At 43.7% G+C, this 19,366-nt stretch overlaps 1 protein-coding gene across 1 annotated transcript in view; it reads left to right on the top strand.

Annotated features, from left to right (window-relative positions):
* The window catches only part of sptbn5 (spectrin, beta, non-erythrocytic 5), a 48,435-nt gene extending 29,569 nt beyond the window's left edge, over positions 1-18,866 (top strand). The window contains exons 47-80 of the mRNA XM_076108018.1: positions 408-563; positions 649-840; positions 943-1,038; positions 1,721-1,842; positions 1,930-2,044; positions 2,466-2,579; positions 2,687-2,808; positions 2,976-3,138; positions 3,364-3,552; positions 4,095-4,172; positions 4,360-4,532; positions 4,817-4,907; positions 5,250-5,396; positions 5,534-5,671; positions 6,351-6,518; positions 6,613-6,701; positions 6,844-7,030; positions 7,111-7,179; positions 7,270-7,413; positions 7,644-7,840; positions 8,038-8,242; positions 8,366-8,545; positions 9,286-9,447; positions 10,004-10,221; positions 11,071-11,260; positions 11,341-11,517; positions 11,786-11,893; positions 11,977-12,771; positions 12,896-12,964; positions 13,779-13,862; positions 14,131-14,222; positions 14,681-14,797; positions 16,800-16,999; positions 17,091-18,866. Coding sequence (XP_075964133.1) covers positions 408-563; positions 649-840; positions 943-1,038; positions 1,721-1,842; positions 1,930-2,044; positions 2,466-2,579; positions 2,687-2,808; positions 2,976-3,138; positions 3,364-3,552; positions 4,095-4,172; positions 4,360-4,532; positions 4,817-4,907; positions 5,250-5,396; positions 5,534-5,671; positions 6,351-6,518; positions 6,613-6,701; positions 6,844-7,030; positions 7,111-7,179; positions 7,270-7,413; positions 7,644-7,840; positions 8,038-8,242; positions 8,366-8,545; positions 9,286-9,447; positions 10,004-10,221; positions 11,071-11,260; positions 11,341-11,517; positions 11,786-11,893; positions 11,977-12,771; positions 12,896-12,964; positions 13,779-13,862; positions 14,131-14,222; positions 14,681-14,797; positions 16,800-16,999; positions 17,091-17,233 — 5,490 coding nt within the window. The 3' untranslated portion in view covers positions 17,234-18,866. The remainder of the gene's footprint in view (positions 1-407; positions 564-648; positions 841-942; positions 1,039-1,720; positions 1,843-1,929; positions 2,045-2,465; positions 2,580-2,686; positions 2,809-2,975; positions 3,139-3,363; positions 3,553-4,094; positions 4,173-4,359; positions 4,533-4,816; positions 4,908-5,249; positions 5,397-5,533; positions 5,672-6,350; positions 6,519-6,612; positions 6,702-6,843; positions 7,031-7,110; positions 7,180-7,269; positions 7,414-7,643; positions 7,841-8,037; positions 8,243-8,365; positions 8,546-9,285; positions 9,448-10,003; positions 10,222-11,070; positions 11,261-11,340; positions 11,518-11,785; positions 11,894-11,976; positions 12,772-12,895; positions 12,965-13,778; positions 13,863-14,130; positions 14,223-14,680; positions 14,798-16,799; positions 17,000-17,090) is intronic.
* The last annotated feature ends 500 nt before the right edge of the window (positions 18,867-19,366 follow it).

Genomic DNA, 19,366 nt, shown 5'->3' with positions numbered 1-19,366 from the left:
CACTTATCGATACTCTTATCAGTTCTTTTTGATTATTTTTTGAGAAAAATGACAATTATTGAATAAAAGAATCCACATTTCTTTATTATTCTTGTCTCTATTCTTGTAAACAAATAGTTGTTCTTAAACAGCAATACAAAAAGTTAGAATATCTTTAAAATACGTTCTCAGCTAAAGAATTATTTAAGTGATTATCTTTCATTGATGATCCTGTTCTTCTGATCAAACTCCACAAACAGTAGAAAACTGAGCATTTGTCCAAGTTTCCGGAGGCGTCAAAGATGTTTTTAATGAATGACACCAAAGAACAATGGCGGCTAATTTCTGAGACGGTCCAACATGTTCAGAGAGCCTGTCTCTCTCTCTTTAAAGTGGTCTGTCTGTCTGTCTGTCTGTGTGTCCATCAGGCTGAGGAGTGGGTGTCTGAGCGGATGCAGAAGATGGCGGAGGACGGGAAAGCCGACCTCAGCAATCTTCAGGCCAAGATGAAGCTGCTGCAGAAACATCAGGCGTTCGAGGCGGAGATCCTGGCTCACGGGGAAATCATCGGCTCGGTGCTGCAGGTGAGACGAGACGTTCTCTTCATAAAGTTTCTTCAGCTGCTTCAGAACATCTGGACAAACGTCCTCCTGGTTTATGTGCCTTTAGGCCGGCGAGGAGCTGGTCTCCCTGAGACACCAGAGGTCCAAGGAGGTGAAGAGAAGCGCGGCCGCCCTGCAGCTCCACTGGGAGCAGCTGAAGAAGGCCATGGCCACCCGAGGGAAAGCTCTGGAAGACAACAGGGACTTCCTGGAGTTCCTGCAGAAGGTTGAGGACGTGGAGGCCTGGATCCGCCACAAGGTAGGAGGCTGATGGGTTAGGGTTTATAGTGTATTTACACTGTGTCATTGGAGTATTTTCAGTGTATAACGTCCTCTGACCTCTGACCTCTCCGTGTTGCAGGAGGTGATGGTTAATGTCGGAGATGTTGGGAAGGATTATGAACACGGAGTTCAGCTGCTGAAGAAACTCGGCGAGTTCAGAGGAACCGGAGACGGGGTGAGAAATTATTAAAATCATAAATCATCTCGCTAACTGCAACATGCAGCGGTCATATTAATAACATCTTCCTCTTTTACTTCCTTCTTTACAAACCGGAGACTTTGTGCTCATATTTTCAAAATAAAATGAAAATATACTTACACTCAACTTCTGCAACTTCTAACCTCATGTAAAAATACTATACAGTATAATGGGATTTCTTTGTAGTAAAGAGAATGGACCAAACGGCTATCATGCTTCTATGGGATTTATTAATATATATAATATAATAATAATATTATTTATTATTCAGGATGCCATTCATCTTTACTTTTATTCCGAAGTATTTATATATTTATACCTTTTGTAATCTACATCTTAGTGTTTAAGGCAGAAGTGTTAAAAGCCGTTCTGTACATTTTAAAAGAGTTCTGTCTGAACGACATCATCTGTAATTTAATGTATATTAATAATCTTTGAAATTTGAAACATATACAAGAAGTGTTTGTATTTACAACATGATGCAATAACACAAATTTAAACTAATCAAACGGGAGATGATCAGAAAAGAGGGAAGCGTCACACTAAAATATGATCAAATAGAATGAAAGGCCCGTCTCTAACAGAAGCCTAACATACGGATACAAGAGCAGGATGGTTTAAAGGTATAAATATACTGACGGTGTACTTGTACCTGTAGGACGTGACGGTGGACGACGCTCACATCACGGCCATCGACAGACTGGCGGCTCGACTTGAGACGAGACGGAGCGCCGACGAGCTGGTGACGGTCCGCCGGAGGAGACAGCAGCTCAACGACAGGTGAGGAAGCTCAACGACAGGTGAGGAAGCTCACGCAGAAGCTCACCTGTTAAAAGAAGCTAAACGACGACACGTCTCTCATTCCAGGTGGAGCAAGTTTCACGGAGATCTGAGCGACTACAAGAGGAAGCTGGAGGCGGCGCTGGTGGTCCACGGCCTCATCAGAGAGCTGGAGGAGGTCCGAGACCGAGCCAACGAGAAGGTCAGTCACCTTTGAACCCTCTGAACACCAGAGATCCCGTCCCATTTCTCTCTCTGTGGTGTTTGTTTTCACTTCAGAATAAAAGTCCTGCTCCTCTATGGAAACAGAACCATCATGAGTAGAAGAAGCGATAATGACCGTTTTTTACACGGTAAACGGTGTAGTTTTGGCGATTGTTTTAATAAAACATGCTTTTCCATCCCGCCGGCGGGTTTTGAGGTTCAGAGGGTTAAGCTACTCATCGGATCCTCTGCTGAGACTATCGAGACGAATGAGAGACTAACGAGAGAATATCGGGGCTATCTAGACTAGTGAGACTAACGAGACTATCAATATCGAGACTAAAGACACTAACGAGACTAGGCTATCGAGACGATCGAGATGATCGTACGGGGAAGTGAAGTCCGTCCTATCTCCTCAGATGCTGTTGCTGCAGGGTCAGGACTGTGGTTTCGACGTGGACAGCGTGGAGAACCTGATCAGACGCCACGAGGAGACTGAGCGAGAGGCCGGGGTCATCCAGGAGAGGTCAAAGGTGAGTGTGGGGGCGGGGCTTGTTTCAACATCTACCTGAAGCCGTCAGGTTCTAGAGTATAAGGTAAGTTAAGGTGGAGGATCTGATCTCCCTCTCTCTGGACTCAGGTCCTGCAGAAGGAGGTCTCAGACCACCTGAAGGCTCCGTCAGTGATGAGCGACAAGCTGAAGAACAAACAGAAGGAGGTCCAGAAAGCTCTGAGGACTCTAGAGAAGGAGGTGAAACTCAGGTGAGGGACGCTTCATGTGCAGAATTATTTTCTTCTCCTCCTCATCTTCCTTTTTCTTCTTCTCCTTCTTCTTCTTTTTCTTCTCCTCCTCCTCCTCCTCTGTCGTTTAAACCAAACTTTGATTATTGATTATGTAACATCACAATGTGACTCTTGGACTCACTCAGGAAGGAGAAGCTGCAGGAGGCGCACCAGCTGCAGCTGTTTAAAGCCAACCAGCGCCTCCTGCTGGAGTGGAGCGTCAAACAGAGCAGCGAGATGGCAGAGAAAGGCCTCCCCAAGACCAGGACCGAGGCAGACCGGCTCCTCGTGGAGCATCAGGACTGGAAGGTGAGGGTGTGGTACTGTGGAGTACTTTGTAGTGCTTTGTAGTACTTTGTAGTACTTATACTTCTACCTGGTTATAACACAGTAAATCAGATGTAACCGTAGTTCCCTTCTCCTTCTCCTTCTTCTTCTCCTCCTCCTGCTGCTGCTGCTTCTTCTCCTCCTTCTTCTTCTTCTCCTCCTCCTCCTCCTCCTTCTTCTCCTTCTTCTCCTTCTCCTCCTCCTCAGACGGAGATCGACGCCCGAGCTGAGCGCATCGACTCAGTCCGTGTCTTCGGTCTTGGTCTGATCCGGTCGGGTCACGCTTCTAAGGCTGAGATCCAGAAGAACCTGAACCAGCTGGAGGAGGCCCAGTCCGGACTGGACCGAGCCTGGCTGAACCGCACCAGAACCCTGGAGCAGGCCCGGACCCTGCAGGTCTACTTTAATACTTTAAAAAACACCAGAATGTACATTTATATCTGGATTTGTGTCAAACACATTGCATTTCCTGTGACTACTTCATAATAAAAGCCTTTTAATGCTTTTATTGTGAAGGTGCAGCAGTAAGAAATGTTTGGTTTGTACCTTTTTTAGATCATAATACTTCAAATATATAAATATTGCAATACTTCGTCAGTGGGCTCGATACGTGAATATCTTTGAGACTGACACTTTTTAAATACAAATTTGAGGTACTTGTACTTTACTAGTATTTTGACAAATGTACTTTCTCCACCACTTCATGTCTCTGACATCTATAGTTTCTGACTAATATTATATTAGTTTTATATATATTATATATTATTAATACTATAAAGAAATAGCTCCTAATGATGATAATAAAGAATACAAATAAATGATATCACAGTATAACCTTTAAAGATAGATTTTACTTGTAGCATTATTAACATGAAGGAGGAGGAGTCAGCATGTGTTGTGGTTCCTGTAGTTCATCAGGTTCTGGTCTCCTCCTGCAGGTCTTCCTGGTCTCTGTAGAACAAACTGAGACCTGGTTCACCAACAAAGAGGCTTTCCTCTCCAACCAGGACCTGGGGGTGAGAACCTCGTCTGATGTGGAGCACATTTTATCAAATAAAAACAACCAGCTCAGCACATTCTTCTTCTTCTTCTTCTCTCTCTCCTTCCTCCTCTTCCTCTTCCTCCTAATTTTCTTCTCCTTCTTCTCCTCCTCTTTCATCTCCTCCTCTTCCTCTTTCTCCTCCTCCTCCTGTGTCGGTACAGAGCTCAGTGATGGAGGTGGAGACTCTGCAGAGGAAGCAGGCTCAGTTTGAGGAGTCTCTAGAGTCTCAGGTGGAGCAGGTGGACCAGGTGGAGGACCTGGTCCAGAAGATGATCCACCAGAACCACTACGACTCTGAGAACATCAGAGCCAAGAGCAGTGCGCTCAGCGTCAGGTGACCAGATGACATCATCACATCTAAGAGAACTGATACAATGTGTACTGTTGCTTTAAGAAACACACTCAAGAGATTCACTTATTAAAAACCTGTGTCTCCTCACCTGTCTGTCTGTGTGTCTCCTCACCTGTCTGTCTGTGTGTCTCCTCACCTGTCTGTCTGTGTCTCTCCTCACTTGTCTGTCTGTCTGTCTGTGTCTCTCCTCACCTGTCTGTCTGTGTCTCTCCTCACCTGTCTGTCTGTGTCTCTCCTCACCTGTCTGTCTGTCTGTCTGTCTGTAGGAGGAGCCAGCTACAGCAGCAGAGTAGATCTCGTCACAAAGCTCTGGAAGGATCACTGAAGCTGCAGCAGTTCTTGTCCAGCAGCTACCAGGTACTGGACTGGACTCTAGTCTAGTGGACTCTACTGTGCTGGACTCGACTGTGCTGGACTTGACTGTGCTGGACTCTATTGTGCTGGACTCCACTGTGCTGGACTCTAGTCTACTGGACTCTATGTGTTAGTTTAGATTCTGGTGGACTCCACCATCACTTTATAAATGTGTGTGAATGTTAAACATGAACAAGTCCATCAACCACATCCACAGATATCAGATTAGAAAGACCATACTTGGAGGTGTGTGTGTGTGTGTGTGGTAAACGTGTGTGTGTGTGGTAAACGTGTGTGTGTCTCCTCAGGTGTGTGTGTTAAACCTGTGTGTGTGTGTGTCCTCAGGTGTGTGTGTGGCTGAATGAGCGTAACGCTGTGGCTCTGGATGAGAACTGGAGGGAACCGACCAACCTGCAGGCAAAGCTGCTGAAACATCAAAGCTTTGAGGCCGAGATCCTCGCGAACCGCTACAGAGTGGACGCACTCACCAAGGTCTGTGTGAGACTATGAGGATTTATATACATACGTATATATAAATATATAAATATATGTATATTATTCTGTATAATGAGTCGTATAAGTACTGAGTGTGTGTGTGTGTGTGTGTGTGTGTGTGTGTGCGTGCGCAGGAAGCAGAGAAGCCGCTGTCTGAGTGTCGATCAGCTGACGTGAAGGTTAAACTTCGTCTCAGAGAACTGACGGACAGCTGGGACGCTCTGATCCACAACTGTAAGGAGAAAAAGACCAGACTGCAGGAGGCCTACCAGGTACACAGACACACACACACCTACGCACACACACACACGCACAAAGAAACGTTTTATTTTAATTCCATTCACGAGTAAAAAGACAATATATTCAATCAATACATCTGTTGAATAAGCATGACGATTTAAACAAAAGTGAAACCTAATTGTCTGTGTTTTTACATTATTGATTATTATCATTTATAAACTTCACTGAGGAATGTTTTTATTTTATTGACATTTTACACGAGTTTCCAGTGAGATATTAATGACTTTATATGGAGACTTTGTTGTTGTAAACAACTGTTGCTGCTCCAGAAACAATATTTAGATTTATCTAAGTTATAAATAACTTCTGAATTGAATTGTTTTATGCTATATATGTATTTAAAACCATTTAGTCATGAATAAGAGCAGAGTATTGATAAGAGTAGCTCCTTGTAGTAATAACATCCTAAAGATACCTCTCTTTACCTGAAGGCCACCGTAGTTTTGGAAAAGGGGAGGGGCTTAGCTGAGGGGTGTTTAGTTGGATGCAATCTGCAGCCTCACCACTAGACGTCACTAAATCTCACACAATGTTCCTTTAAAACTCCCTGATTCATTCAGCCATTCTGTGATAAACTGTAAAGAATAAAGTGTGTAGAGGAGATGCTCAAACAAACGTTTCCAAACATCAAAGCGTGCGCGTTGTGTTCAGGCGCTGCAGTTCCAGCGTTTGTTGGACGACATGGAGCAGGGCGTCGGCTCCGTGGAGAGAGAACTGACCAATGAGGACTGTGGGAGCGACCTGCCGTCCGTCAACAGGCTGCTGAAGGCCCTGCAGAGTCTGGAGGAGGAGGTGGACGGACACAGAGACAGAATCCAGGTACACGACGTCTCCTTACTGCTGTGTACATCTGAGGGATGATAAATATATTATATAAATATAATATATATATTCATTATATTTTAATAATCAGGGTCTGGTGGAAACAGCAAAGAGCTTCAGCTCTCAGGGAAACTTCCTGGCTGAGGAGATCCAGATCAGAGTGGCTCACACCATCAACAGGTCTGATATGTAGTAGTGTAAGAAGTACAACATGTACCTCTGAGATGTAGTACAGTATAAAATACAACATGTACCTCTGGTATGTAGTATTTGAGAGGACATACATTTCCAGGTGACGATAACAGTAACTCTACTCCCTCAGGTACAACAGTCTGGCGGAGCCCCTGCAGAGTCGGAGGGAAACCCTGGAGGCCTGGCAGGTTCTGTTCCAGTTCTCCAGAGACCTGGAGGAGGAGGTGTCCTGGCTGAGCGACAGACTGCCCTCCATCACAGCTGGAGAATGGGGGAGCTCGCTGAGCAGCACCCAGCAGCTGCTCCACAGACACCAGGTCAATATGGACGCCGGAATTCCCAATTAAAAGCCGCTTTAACAAGCTACAGGTTCAACTTCCTGCTTTCGTTTTATCAGGCTGTGATGCAGGAGATCTCAAGCCGCGCCCCATTGGTCAAGGCCGTTCAGGAGGCGGGGCATAGCCTGGTGAGGAGCCAATCGCTCACTATTTAAACTCTTGTTCTGTTTGTGATGTAAAGAATTAAATAATAAATCAAGAGTCTCGATCGCTCTCAGGTCAGAGGTCGTCACTTTGCATCTCACGACATCCGGGAGCGTCTGGAGGAGCTCAAGAGGCTCCACGAGGAGCTGCTGATGGAGGCGGAGAGGAAGGGGAAACTCCTGCAGGAGGCGCTCAGCATCCACAGCTTCCTGTCCGAGGTGAAAGTCAAAGTAGAAAGTTTATTGTGCACATCTGGGAGGTTTTACTGCCTATAAACTGCCAAAAAAGAGCCTTAAGTCAGCAGTGAGGGAGCATTTTGGATGTAAAATGACCAGAGAGTCATGTGACCCGCGTCTTAATTTCACAGTTTCACTATCATAGTGTGAAAAAAATCGTGGGATCCCCCCCCCCCCCCCCCCCCACTATTAACCTGTGTTTATGTGTCGAGGTCTCTGAGCTGCAGCTGTGGTTGGAGGAGCAGCGGGCCGGTCTGGAGTCTCGGGACTGCGGGAGGAGCGAGGAGGCGACGGAGGCCCTGCTGAGGAGGCTGGACTCTGTGGACGTGGAGCTGGAGAACCAGAGGAAGACGGTGGAGAGGCTGCAGGAGAGAGGAGCCTCGCTGCAGCACCTGGGACATCCCAACAGGTAGACAGACACTTGTGTAGACACTTGTGTAGACACTTGTGTAGGCACTTGTATAGACTCCTCTTTAAACACCCATTTAAACTCCTGTTGAAACTCCTGTTAAAACTACTGTACACTCAGGATGTGGTCTGAGAAACGAGGCGGTCATTCAATTTGAATCTCAAAATAAAGTCTTTCCCTCTGTGTGTCCGTCTCAGCCACCTGGTCAGCGAGTCTCTCCCAGGCGTCCCCGAGCGCTTCGATACTCTTCTCCGACTCTCCGTCGCTCGCCGCGCCACTCTGGAAGACCAGCGCCGCCTCTACGTGTTTGAGAGGGAAGCCAAAGAACTACAAACATGGCTGACCTCCAAGAAGACCCTGGCAGAGTCCAAGGACTGCGGGCAAGATCTGGAGGACGTAGACGTGAGTCACACAAGTACCTGAAAGTTAGATTGATTCATTCTTTGATCACACACTTTCTGATTTAAATAAGAATTTAATTTTAGATTTATATGACTGATAAACCTCCTCCTCCTCCTCCTGCAGGTCCTTCAGAAGAAGCTGGAGGTTCTGGTGTCGGAGGTGTCCGGTCTGGGTCGGAGCCGGCTGACCTCGGTGCAGCAGCTGGGCCGAGGTCTGCAGCAGGACGGCGAGGCCCGGAGGAGGGACGACACCCTCAGCGGGCTGTGGGACAACCTCAATGGCAGCATCAGGACCAGAGAACAGGTGTGGATCTGGATCTGATACCTGTGGTGGTTCATGTGTCACTCAGGTAGTGGTGGTGTTGATCTGTACAGACCTCGCCCCCTCACGGTTCAACACGCTTGTTTTTCTTTTTTTTTTTATTGGGTCATTTCGTGGGGACAGTGCACATTAATATGATTAATATTAGAGGCTGTTTTTCATCTGTAGTTCCTGGACAGATGTTACAAAGTGAGCTAAAAAAACAGAACATAAGATTTGAATGACAAAGTTATTCATCATTCATCATTTATAAACATGCAGAAACAATAATAAAAGAAGATAACTACAGATCATTACACAGTTTAACTTTATTAAAGTGACGATTACTGACGATGGTTCTCCTCCAACATTCAGTAGAACATGTGTTTCTAGTCTTTGATCTCTGATAATGTTTCATTGTAAACAACCAATCGGTGTTTAAACCAACAGGAGGAGAGCTAGTAACGTTAGCAGCACCGCTGCAGGTACATTATAACGTTATCATGATGTGTTCATGTGTAATCTGTAAAATGTAGTTTTGGTGATAAACTTGAATAAATCCAGTAGTTTCAAGGAGAAGTTTTCACATGAATATAAAATAGATATTAGAGATGAATTATGAGCTGTTTAACTTCCTAACACGAGCTCTAAACACATTATAAGTAGTCTGGATCCTTCTAGACCAGCTGCTATCTGCCAACATGGACCTTCACTCAGGTACCGGTCTTCTCTGTGTCCTCCAGAACCTGCAGCAGGCGAGGGAGGTCCATCAGTTTAACCACGACGTGGACGAGCTGAAGGGCTGGATGGCTGAGAAGGAGGCTGTGCTGGACTCTGAGGACCAGAACCAGGACCAGGACCTGCACTCCATCCAGACTCTGCTGAGGCAACACGAGGCGCTGGAGGTAAATTTATATTTATTAGTTGATTATATTTTGTATTATTAATCTCAATCTGCAAAGTAACTAACATTTTGTAACCTATATTGTTATTTATTCACCAAATATTTTTTGATCTTTCTTTTATTTTTAGTTTATTTTGCTGCCTTTGCAAAGCACTTTGTACTGTGGGTTTTGTTAAATAAGTAAATATTATTATTAATAAAAAGTAAAATATTTCCTTCTGAAATGTTTAGAAAGAAAAGTATGTAAAGTTTACAATAAACTTTATCTGCTGGGTAGTTTGTGTATTTTCCTCTCGGGATCAAAAAAGTTTTAAATTAATTTATAATAAAACATTATGAATTATTTTGTTTTATTTTGTATCATTAATCTGAATCTTCAAAGTAACTCAAGTTAAATAAATGAAGTGAAAAGGAAAATATTATTTGCTTCTTAAATGTTCTGTGAAAAAAACGAATAAAGGAGCAGAAAATGCAAATACTCGAGTAAAGTACAAGTACCTCAAAGTTGTACTTGAGTACACTGTTGAGTAAATGTTGTTGTCTCTGTGTTCCACCAGAGGGACCTGGTCCTGGTCTCTGAGGAGACCACCAGGAGCCGCGAGGAGGGCCGGGCTCTGAGCCGACGGCGGCCTGAGACCAGAGCCGCGGTGACCCGGAGGCTGGCGGAGCTGGAGGTCTGCTGGACCAGCGTCCAGGACAAGGCCTCCCAACGCAGGGCCAGACTGGACCAGGTCCAGGACGTGCAGAAGTACTGGTCCCAGTGGACCGAGCTCATGTAGGTCCTTGTCACGTCTCACCCAACAAAACACACCAAACATGTGAATGTGAATATGGTGAAAAAATGAACTTCTAGATTTCACCATGAAACTTCTCCAGTTGGTTTCTGACATTAAGACAATTGTTCTTTCTATTGCAAGTTTTCTGAAAATGTACGTTTAAACATGCAAATGAGGCATTATCTTATTAAATTTGACCTAATTTCCAAACATTTCCAGAACATAAATGTGAACTTTAGTTAAAGTCAGGTTCAAAATTCTAGTTTCATTGTTGTTTACATGTTAGAGTTAAAGGTTTTTAATGAGGGAGTTTATGATTTATCTTTGAATCACTCCATCAATGAACACATTAATGCATCGATGAGGATAAGACGGTAATATGAGATATATGATACGTACTTTTACTTTTGGTGCTTGAAGTACTTTTTGATGCTGATGCCATTGCTAATACTTCAAAATTGAATGCATGACTTGAACTTGTAACACAGTATTTCTACACAGTAGTATTAGTACTTTTACTGCAGTAAAACAAAAACAAAAAAGTACTTCTTCCAGCACTGGTTGAAATACACTTCACACACAAGGCTTCATGTTTCCAGCTCGACTTGATCAAATTAAAGAAGAATACTTGAGAACAGCAGCTGAAAACGAAAGTTCATGATCAACAACTACACATATACTTTGATACTTTGTATTTCCCCGTCAAAATAAAAGTCCTCTGCAGACTTCTTCTGCCTCGTGTTGCCTCAGCAGAGTCTGGATGGAGTCCTGGTCCTGGTCTAACCTCCTGAGCCGCCTATATGAACAGAATTTTAAAAGATCTCGGTTTGTCCGTCTTGTGTCTCAAGGGCCTCGCTGAGGGAGACGCTGTCTCTGGTTGGAGGGGAGGCGCTCAGCGTGGAGGGAGGCGACCCGGAGCAGCTCCTGAAGGAGCACCAGGAGTACCGAGTCCAGATGGACCGACAGCTCAGCAAATCACAGGCCACCAAAGAGGAAGGGAGGCGCCTGATGGAGGGAGGAAACTTCATGTCCCCAGAGGTAAGACCACCCACATTCACCGAGGACCGTCTGTCTCACCTGACGTCTCCATCTCCTCCCTTCCCTTCCCCCATCCTCAGGTGGAAGAGCACGTCTTGGAGCTGGAGGAGCTGGAGGTTCGGGTGGAGAAGGTCTGGGAGGAGACCAGAGTCCTGTATGAGGAACAGCTGGAGATCTTCCTCCTGCAGAGGGAGCTGGAGCAGGCGGAGCGCTGGCTGAGCTCCTACGAGAACTCGCTGACGGCCGAGGACTTCGGGGTGAGGAGGTCAAAGGGTCGGGAGGAACCAGGAAGTTGGGTTATTGTGGTTTAGATGGCGACGACCAAAACGCAGAACTCGTGGCTTCAAAACGTCCGCACACAAAAGAGAAACGTTACGACGACTACGTGTGTTTAAATACAGCAACAAAAATGTGTTTTTATTCTTGAGGAAAATATCAAAACAGCTGTAAACTATATTATTATGAATGTGATGGATCTAAAAAGGGAACGTTTACACAAACAGCTGGTTCTTCTTGTTCCTCCAGGACTCAGTGTCTGATGTTCTGGAGCTCCTGAAGAGACAGGAGGACCTGGAGGCCATGATCCAGGCCCAGAGCGACCGCTTCATCACACTACAGAAGAAGAAAACACAGGTCGGTCGGTCGGTAACTCTCTAAACCCGACCGAACACGTCTGTGTCTTTGCTCTAATGTTTTCTTTTTTCTTCTCCTCTCAGAAGGAGAAGAGACTTAATGGAAACTTGGACCTTCAGGACAGAAAACCTCCAGCCAGGGTTTTGTCTCTGAGGAGGAAACCGTTGGATCCAAAGACCTCCTTTTCTTCCTCTTCCTCCTCCAAGGACGTCGTCCGTCAACTCAGCGGTGGCCGGTGGACGGACAGAGCCGTCAGATCGTCCACGCTGGACGGGAAAAGCAGCCTCACGACGTCTGCTAGTCCTCCACTCAGCCCAGCCCTCCTCCTCCAGTCCAGGAGACACTTCGGTACCGGCAGGAAGAAATGGGAGGAGGAAGAAGACGCCTCGAGTCCTCCTGTATCACCTGACTTCTCCTCCTCCTCTTCCTCCTCCTCTCCTCCTCCTTCCTCCCCTCAAACCTCCGTCTCTTCTTCCTCCCCGGAGAAAGACCGTCGTCCTCGATCCAAACCCCCTCTGGCTCCAAAGCCCAGAATCTCTCCGCCCGTCGCGCCACCTGACTCGCCTCCGCCAATCAGAGGGCTCGTTGCTCCCACCGAGCCGCCTCCTCCTCCTCTTTCAGCTCCTCCTCCTCCTCCTCCTCCAGTCGCAGAAAGACGTTCTCCCCCTGAATCTCCTCCAACGGAGCTCCGCGACGAGCCTCCTTATTCTGAACCGGTTCCACCACCTGACCCCCCGATTGCTGCACCAATCACAGAGGAGGAGACGGCATCAGCTGACCTCGCTCCTTCTGCGTCTCCTCCTCAGGGACACAGGAAGTTTGACGATGAAGAAGAAGAAGAAGAAGAAGAAGCCAACGTCCACAAGTCTACACCGGAGGTAAACACTCTCTCTATATATCTCTCTCTCTCTCTCTCTCTCTCTGTCTCTGTCTCATCAGCTGTCTGACTTTATAGTTATTACTGAAAGCTAATTGGTCACCGCTCTCTGTGATGTTGTTCAGGTGACGGCCGAGCGGCCAATCAGGATGGAGGGAACGCTGGAGATCAAAGTGAAACAAGGAGGAAACAAGGTGAGAACATCATTGATGTGTTTCTAGTCTCTGATCTCTGATAATGTTTCATTATCAACAACCAATCAGTGTTTAACGGCTAACTAACGGCTAACCAACGGAGGTTCAGTTCAGTTACATTATGATGCCTTCAGGCTCTGCTCAGTGAACATGATTATACTGGCTGAAGGTAAATGATAACGTTATCATGATGTGTTCACGTGGAATCTGTAAAATGTAGTTTTGGTGCTAAACTTGAATGAATCCAGTAGTTTGAAGGAGAAGTTTTCACATGAATATGAAATAGATATTAGAGATGAATTATGAGCTGTTTAACTTCCTAACATCTAACATTATACATCAGTAGAAATAATAGTGACATAAAAATATAATGTTTTATTTTCTTATCGTTTGAATTGTGTTTTTATGACGAAGAAAACACCATAAATTACTATAAGAAAGTAAAAGTACAACATTTAGGGTTGTTGATGGTTTACTGACTTCAGAGCGTTGAAATGATTTTATATTGCGGATCCTTGTAGACCAGCTGCTATAATCAAACAACAAAGGGATCTGTATCTGTTAACATGGATCATCAAAGATCAATAATTAGTATCAGCGGCTAAAAGAAACATGATCAGAGATCTAGAAGTTATATTTGCTCCTTTTTTACTTTTGTTCTGATCCGACCTGTGACTGTGATCCGTGAGCTTTATGATCTGTAGCTCTTCTAGTAGTCTTTACAACCTTAACCTACGACACGGCCGCGTGTCCAGTGTGCTGATTGGCTGACAAGTGTTTCTGGTCTGTCTGTGATTGGCTGCTTCTGCTTCAGGGTCTGGATCACTGGGAGGAGGTGTTTGCTGTTCTGGAAGGAGAGACGCTCAGCCTGTTCACAGACAGAGCGGCTGCTGACCAGGTATTTATTATTTTATCTACTCATGAATTCATATGCACTTAAAATATAACACACGTATGTTTTTATCAAACTAAGAGACAGAAAGCTGCTGAATCAAGTCCTCCTTTAATAACGTGTCACTGAATCAAGTCCTCCTTTAATAACGTGTCACTGAATCAAGTCCTCCTTTAATAACGCGTCACTGAATCAAGTCCTCCTTTAATAACGCGTCACTGAATCAAGTCCTCCTTTAATAACGTGTTACTTAAACACACTGTTGTCTCCTCAGAAGTCCTCCCGGTGGCCTCCGGTCAACGTGGACAGAGCTGTTTGCAGAGAGAACGTTTCCTACAGGAGGAAGGAGAACACCTTCAGACTCATGTGAGCTGCAGATTATTCATGTTTCTTTATTTAATGTTTCTTTAATTAATGTTTATTTTACCTGAAGTGTTCCAGAGATATACTGTATATTTAAAACAAATATATAAATACAGTGAATTCTGGAAGATGATATGTTTACATGTTCTTTTAGCTGCAGCATCACATCTAACATATCAAATCTAAATGTGCTTTTAGACACATTTCATATCTTAAAACTTGGATCTCCTCTAAAATTATAAATCAAGTTCTGTATGTTTGAACAGTTATGTGAATAATTTAAAATGTTGAAAACATTTTTCTGGAAGATTTTTGTTGTTGTTGACTGAATCTGTGTGTGTTTAACAGTGTGTGTGTGTTGTGTTTAACAGTGTGTGTGTTCTGTTGATTAACTGTGTGTGTGTGTGTGTGTGTGTGTGTGTGTGTGTGTGTGTGTGTGTGTGTGTGTGTGTGTTTAACAGATTGGAGGATGGCAGTCAGTACCTGTTTTCAGCATCCAGCAAAGAACTTCAGCTACTTTGGGTGAAGAAACTCCAAAACTGCTCTGAATCTACTAGCAGTGACTCTGATGACTCAGGGTAAACACGCACACACACACACACACACACACACACACACACACTACATCCTCTTTCCTTGAGTCGGGGTCGTGGCCAAGATGGCGTCTGGTTTGATCCATCTCAAGATGGTCTCTTATAAATGTGATTGATGGTGCTGTTAGATTGCTGCTCGACCGTCTCGTTATGTTTTTAACCACAGTGGAAATGTTGTGTTTTAAAAGGCGAAACGCCAACAAATAATGGATCATTAGATCAAACATGTGGTGAATCTTTTTCAATAACTTTTGACTTCTGGACTTATTGGACAAGCCACACTGCCAAACTAAAAGGCTGTTTTTGTTTTTGTTCATACATGTTTAAAACTTTCAACATTTTAATGAAGCCGAACAAGACAAAATGTGTCCGACTCAGGAGACAACCTCCAGTTCTTTAAAGTGAAGTCAAAGCTTCATGCGTTAAAGCTGGATTCTCTCTAGTGTCCATCAGGGGGTGACTCCTCTGGTTGTATAGAAGTCTATGAGAAAATGACTCTACTTCTCTCTTGATTTATTACCTCAGTAAACATTGTAAACATGAGTTTATGGTCTCAATCTCTAGTTTCAAGTCTTCTTCAATACAGCATGATGTTCATTTAGTAACTGATGGTCCATTTAGAGTCAAACAGACCATAAAGCAGGGGATGCTTTAGGGCGGGGCTACACAGTGATTGACAGGTCTCTACCAGAGACGTATACGACATCTCTACGTCACTCCTCCTCAGTCCAGATATGGTCACTTCCTGTTCACTGGTTGCAAACAAAACAAGATGGTGACGACCAAAACGCTGAACTTGAGGCTTCAAAACATCCACAAACCAAGACGTCACCATGACTAAGTTTACTTCGTATAAACAGTTTATGGTCCAAACCTCTGAGATGCATGGAGGGTCAAATCTTGTGTGGTATCAAGAACAAATTTATTGTTGACACGTTTCTGCTTGAGGTCTTCATCAGGAAAAAAAAAAGCACAAAAATGAGGAATTTGAAGATATTTGAGTGTGAAATAATCTTTAAATTAGACAAATGTTGTCAGCTGTACAGGAACCACCTTAAATACAGCATGAAATCCACAAAATAATTTATTACTAAATATCTATTTAAAGAAAATGACTGTCTTTGATTCGCTCCGAGTGGTTTTGGTCGGTATTTGAGAAGTATTGATGTTTGATTCATCAATATTTTGTCCTGGCTGTCATTTTATTCCAGCTTTGATTGATTTATCTTAAAGAACTGAACAGATTTTATTAAAATGAAGAAAGGATACAAAAGCGTTGCAGTTTTTTTGGGTGTTTGACGGACAGACGAACGTCCGGTTTGACTCCAGTCAGCCGCTGAAAGTGTTTGATGGAGTTTCAGACCGAAGCTGTTTCCTTCACACTGCGTCAGGTAATTCCACTTTTCCACACCTCACCTGTTCACACTGTGCACTGTGGGGTCGACGGGCATCGCTTAGGTGGGTCAGAGGCCGGAAGAAATGAACCTTTTTATCCTTTTTTTAATGAGATACTTTGACAAAAGTGAATTACATCCAGTGGGAAACACAATGGTGGAAACACACAGGGAGCAGCCTCGGGTCCATTCATACATGCACTCAATATTCTTGGTTTTGCCATTATTCCGAAAAGACTCCGAAAAAGCTCGGCTTCCAGTCCCCCCCCCCCCCCCATGCTTCATGTCTTTGTGCTAAGCTAGGCTAACTATTAATTTATCTTTCCCCAAAATTTGTATCAAAACATCTCATCAGTTTCTGGTTAGCTAGCAGGGAAGATAACAATAGCTCTGAAGCTAAAACGTGTTAGCTCGTTAGCTGCAGAAGTCTGTGGTTCCAGGTTTGGAAAATCAATATAAATCTGCTAGCTAGCAGTTTGCCTTTGCTGCCAGTCATTGTGCTAAGCTATGCCAAACGTCCGTTAGACGACGTAAGCGCAGTCACTGAAATGTTAGCTCCGTCGCTAAAATGTTAGCTCCGCTTGTGTCTTTAGGAGAGCGTCGTCGGTCAACCTGAGTTTGGAGAAGTTGGCCGAGGCTCCGGATGAATCGGCCGCCACTAAACGGCCGCACGGCAGAGATGAGAGCCTGGAGAGGCAGTCGTCCACCGAGGGGCCGCCTCCTCCCAAACCCCCCCACACGTACTACAACAACCACCGCTACCCCGAGGAAGACGGGGGGGTCCGGACCACAGGTGAGGCGACGCAGCGCGTTAGCATGTTAGCACGTTAGCACATCATTCAACGGAGAGAGTCTATGAATCTGTAATTTCCTGCTCACTACAGGTACTGAGAGATGTCAAACGCCGCCTCCTCCTCCCCCCGACGCCCAGGACCCCCCCACTGTGACCCCCCAGCTACCAGAGGACCACACCAGCAGAGACAAGTCAAAGAGGAGCGTCTTCAGGAAGTTTTTCACTAAGAAGTAAAGCTTTACTGACGCTTTCCTTTTATTGTGGGAAGCCAAATGGTGCATTCATATTGGAATAATAATAATAACTTTATTAGCACCTTTTTCAAAACGAAGAATAACACGTGAATATAAAAACATAATAAAACATAAGTAAAGATGACAGAGGAAATTCAATATGAGCAACAATGATCTTACTTACAAAGTGCTTTTATTTAAGTTCATTGACGAGCTAGAACGTCTCTCTTAGAACACAAACTTTCGTCCAATCTGCTCTAAATCTTCAATCTTCAATATGTTCTTCCTTTAACGATGCTTCACATTTCCTCCAAGTTTCATGAAAATCAGGCCGGTGGTTTTTCCGTAATCCTGCTGACAATCTGACAAACTGAACCGGTAATAATGAGCGATAATACAACTAGAATAAATAAACTCTGAGCACAAGATTCACTCTTGACGTTGGAAACAGACTAAATCTCAACTAAAGGTCCCCTTACTGACTTTTACCAGATCAGCAGAGGTCTGTCCACTGAGGAAGGCAGAGAGATGCACTTGAAAGCTCAGGAAAAAAGGGAGTAAATGGACCTTCAGTTAACTTTTAAACACGTTTAGTTGTTTGTTTCAGAAGGATTCACTCAACAATCGATCTCTGGAGTTTGGTAAAGTAGTAGTACTAGTATTTCTGCTCCTACCACCCGTTGTACTAGTATTAGTATTTATGTTTCTACCACCTGTGGTAGTAGTAGTAGTCATTTTGCTTCTACCACCGATGGTAGTAGTGGTAGTAGAAGTATTTCTGCTACTACAACCGGTGGTATTAGTGGTGGTACTAGTAGTAGTATTTCTGCTTCTACCACTGGTGGTAGTAGTGGTAGTACTAGTTGTATTATTTATGTATTTCTACACAAACTCTGAGCTCAGAACCGTGTTTCCATGGCGACAACCAGTGACGCTCTGAGAATATTTTGCTTAAAAAGTCTTAATTAATAATAAACTATTTATAGAACATTTATCAAAATAAAGTGCTTCACAGAGAAAAAATCAATAAAATAAAATAAAAGATAAAATCAATAAATAATAATAATCAATAAAAGCTTCAGCTGGAGACGAACATGTCGTCATGAAGAGCCTTCATCAGACGTCATGTGATCTGAACCGTCTGTTTTTAATTCAGTCAAGAGAATAATTTACCCAGAATTCATGCTGGTCGAGAAGTAAACCGATCAGTAGACGATTAATAAGATCTGATGATCTTCATCTTCTTCATCTCGTCACATTTAAAGGTTTTCATGAGACGAACACAAACATCCTCCAGCTGCTTTGATTCTGATCAATAAGTTGGAGACGAGGAGTCTCATCGTCATTCAGACATTCAGGATGTTCAGAGGAATAAAGCCGCGAGTCATTCAGACAGTTTATGAATCATAAACATGTGACGTCATCGTGATGTATTGATTACTGAGTTCTCTCAGACAATAAACTAATATTAAACTCATTAAGTTAATTTAACTGCACTGAATGTTTTTGATTAAATATTGAATGCACGTTTCCTCGTTGACTTCCTGTTTTTATTTTTCTTCCTCTCAGAGATCTTGTTGTGATCAATAAACAGTTTATAGACCAATAAACAGTTTATAGATATATTGATCTATAAACTGTTTATAGATCTCTATAAACAGTTTATGGATCAATAGATCAAGAGTGTGTTTTCATCTGCTGGTACGTTCTCCCTCCAGGTGATAGCCACAGCCGACTCCTTAAAACGCGTCTATTGTTCATGTTTTTAATACTTTTATTTGACTGATGCAGTACATTGCTTTTTATTTTCTCTCACTATGTTTATTGTACGGAAGCCCCGAGAGGCAAAAAACAAAACTGTGATACAATTTCAAAGTTTGATGTTTTTAACAGTTTTCTCTTGTTTGTGACGAAAGAACCGAGAAAAAAAAGAATCGTTTTTCTGTTTCCTTAATTTGTTTTCTTCATCTGTGAAACACGTGAAGGTGGTACTTGTACTCTAACATAGTATTTTCACAGTGTACTATTGGTACTTGTACTCTTAACAGAGCATTTCCACAATCTAGTAGTAGTACTTGTACTCTAACATGGTATTTTTACAGTGTAGTATTAGTACATGTACTCTAACATAGTA

Source organism: Anarhichas minor, unplaced genomic scaffold (assembly GCF_050575085.1).
Source record: "Anarhichas minor isolate MPS153535 unplaced genomic scaffold, ASM5057508v1 ptg000040l, whole genome shotgun sequence".
NCBI lineage: Eukaryota > Metazoa > Chordata > Actinopteri > Perciformes > Anarhichadidae > Anarhichas > Anarhichas minor.
The sequence above is the reverse complement of the archived record's forward strand: the minus strand, read 5'-3'. Positions and strand labels throughout refer to the sequence as shown.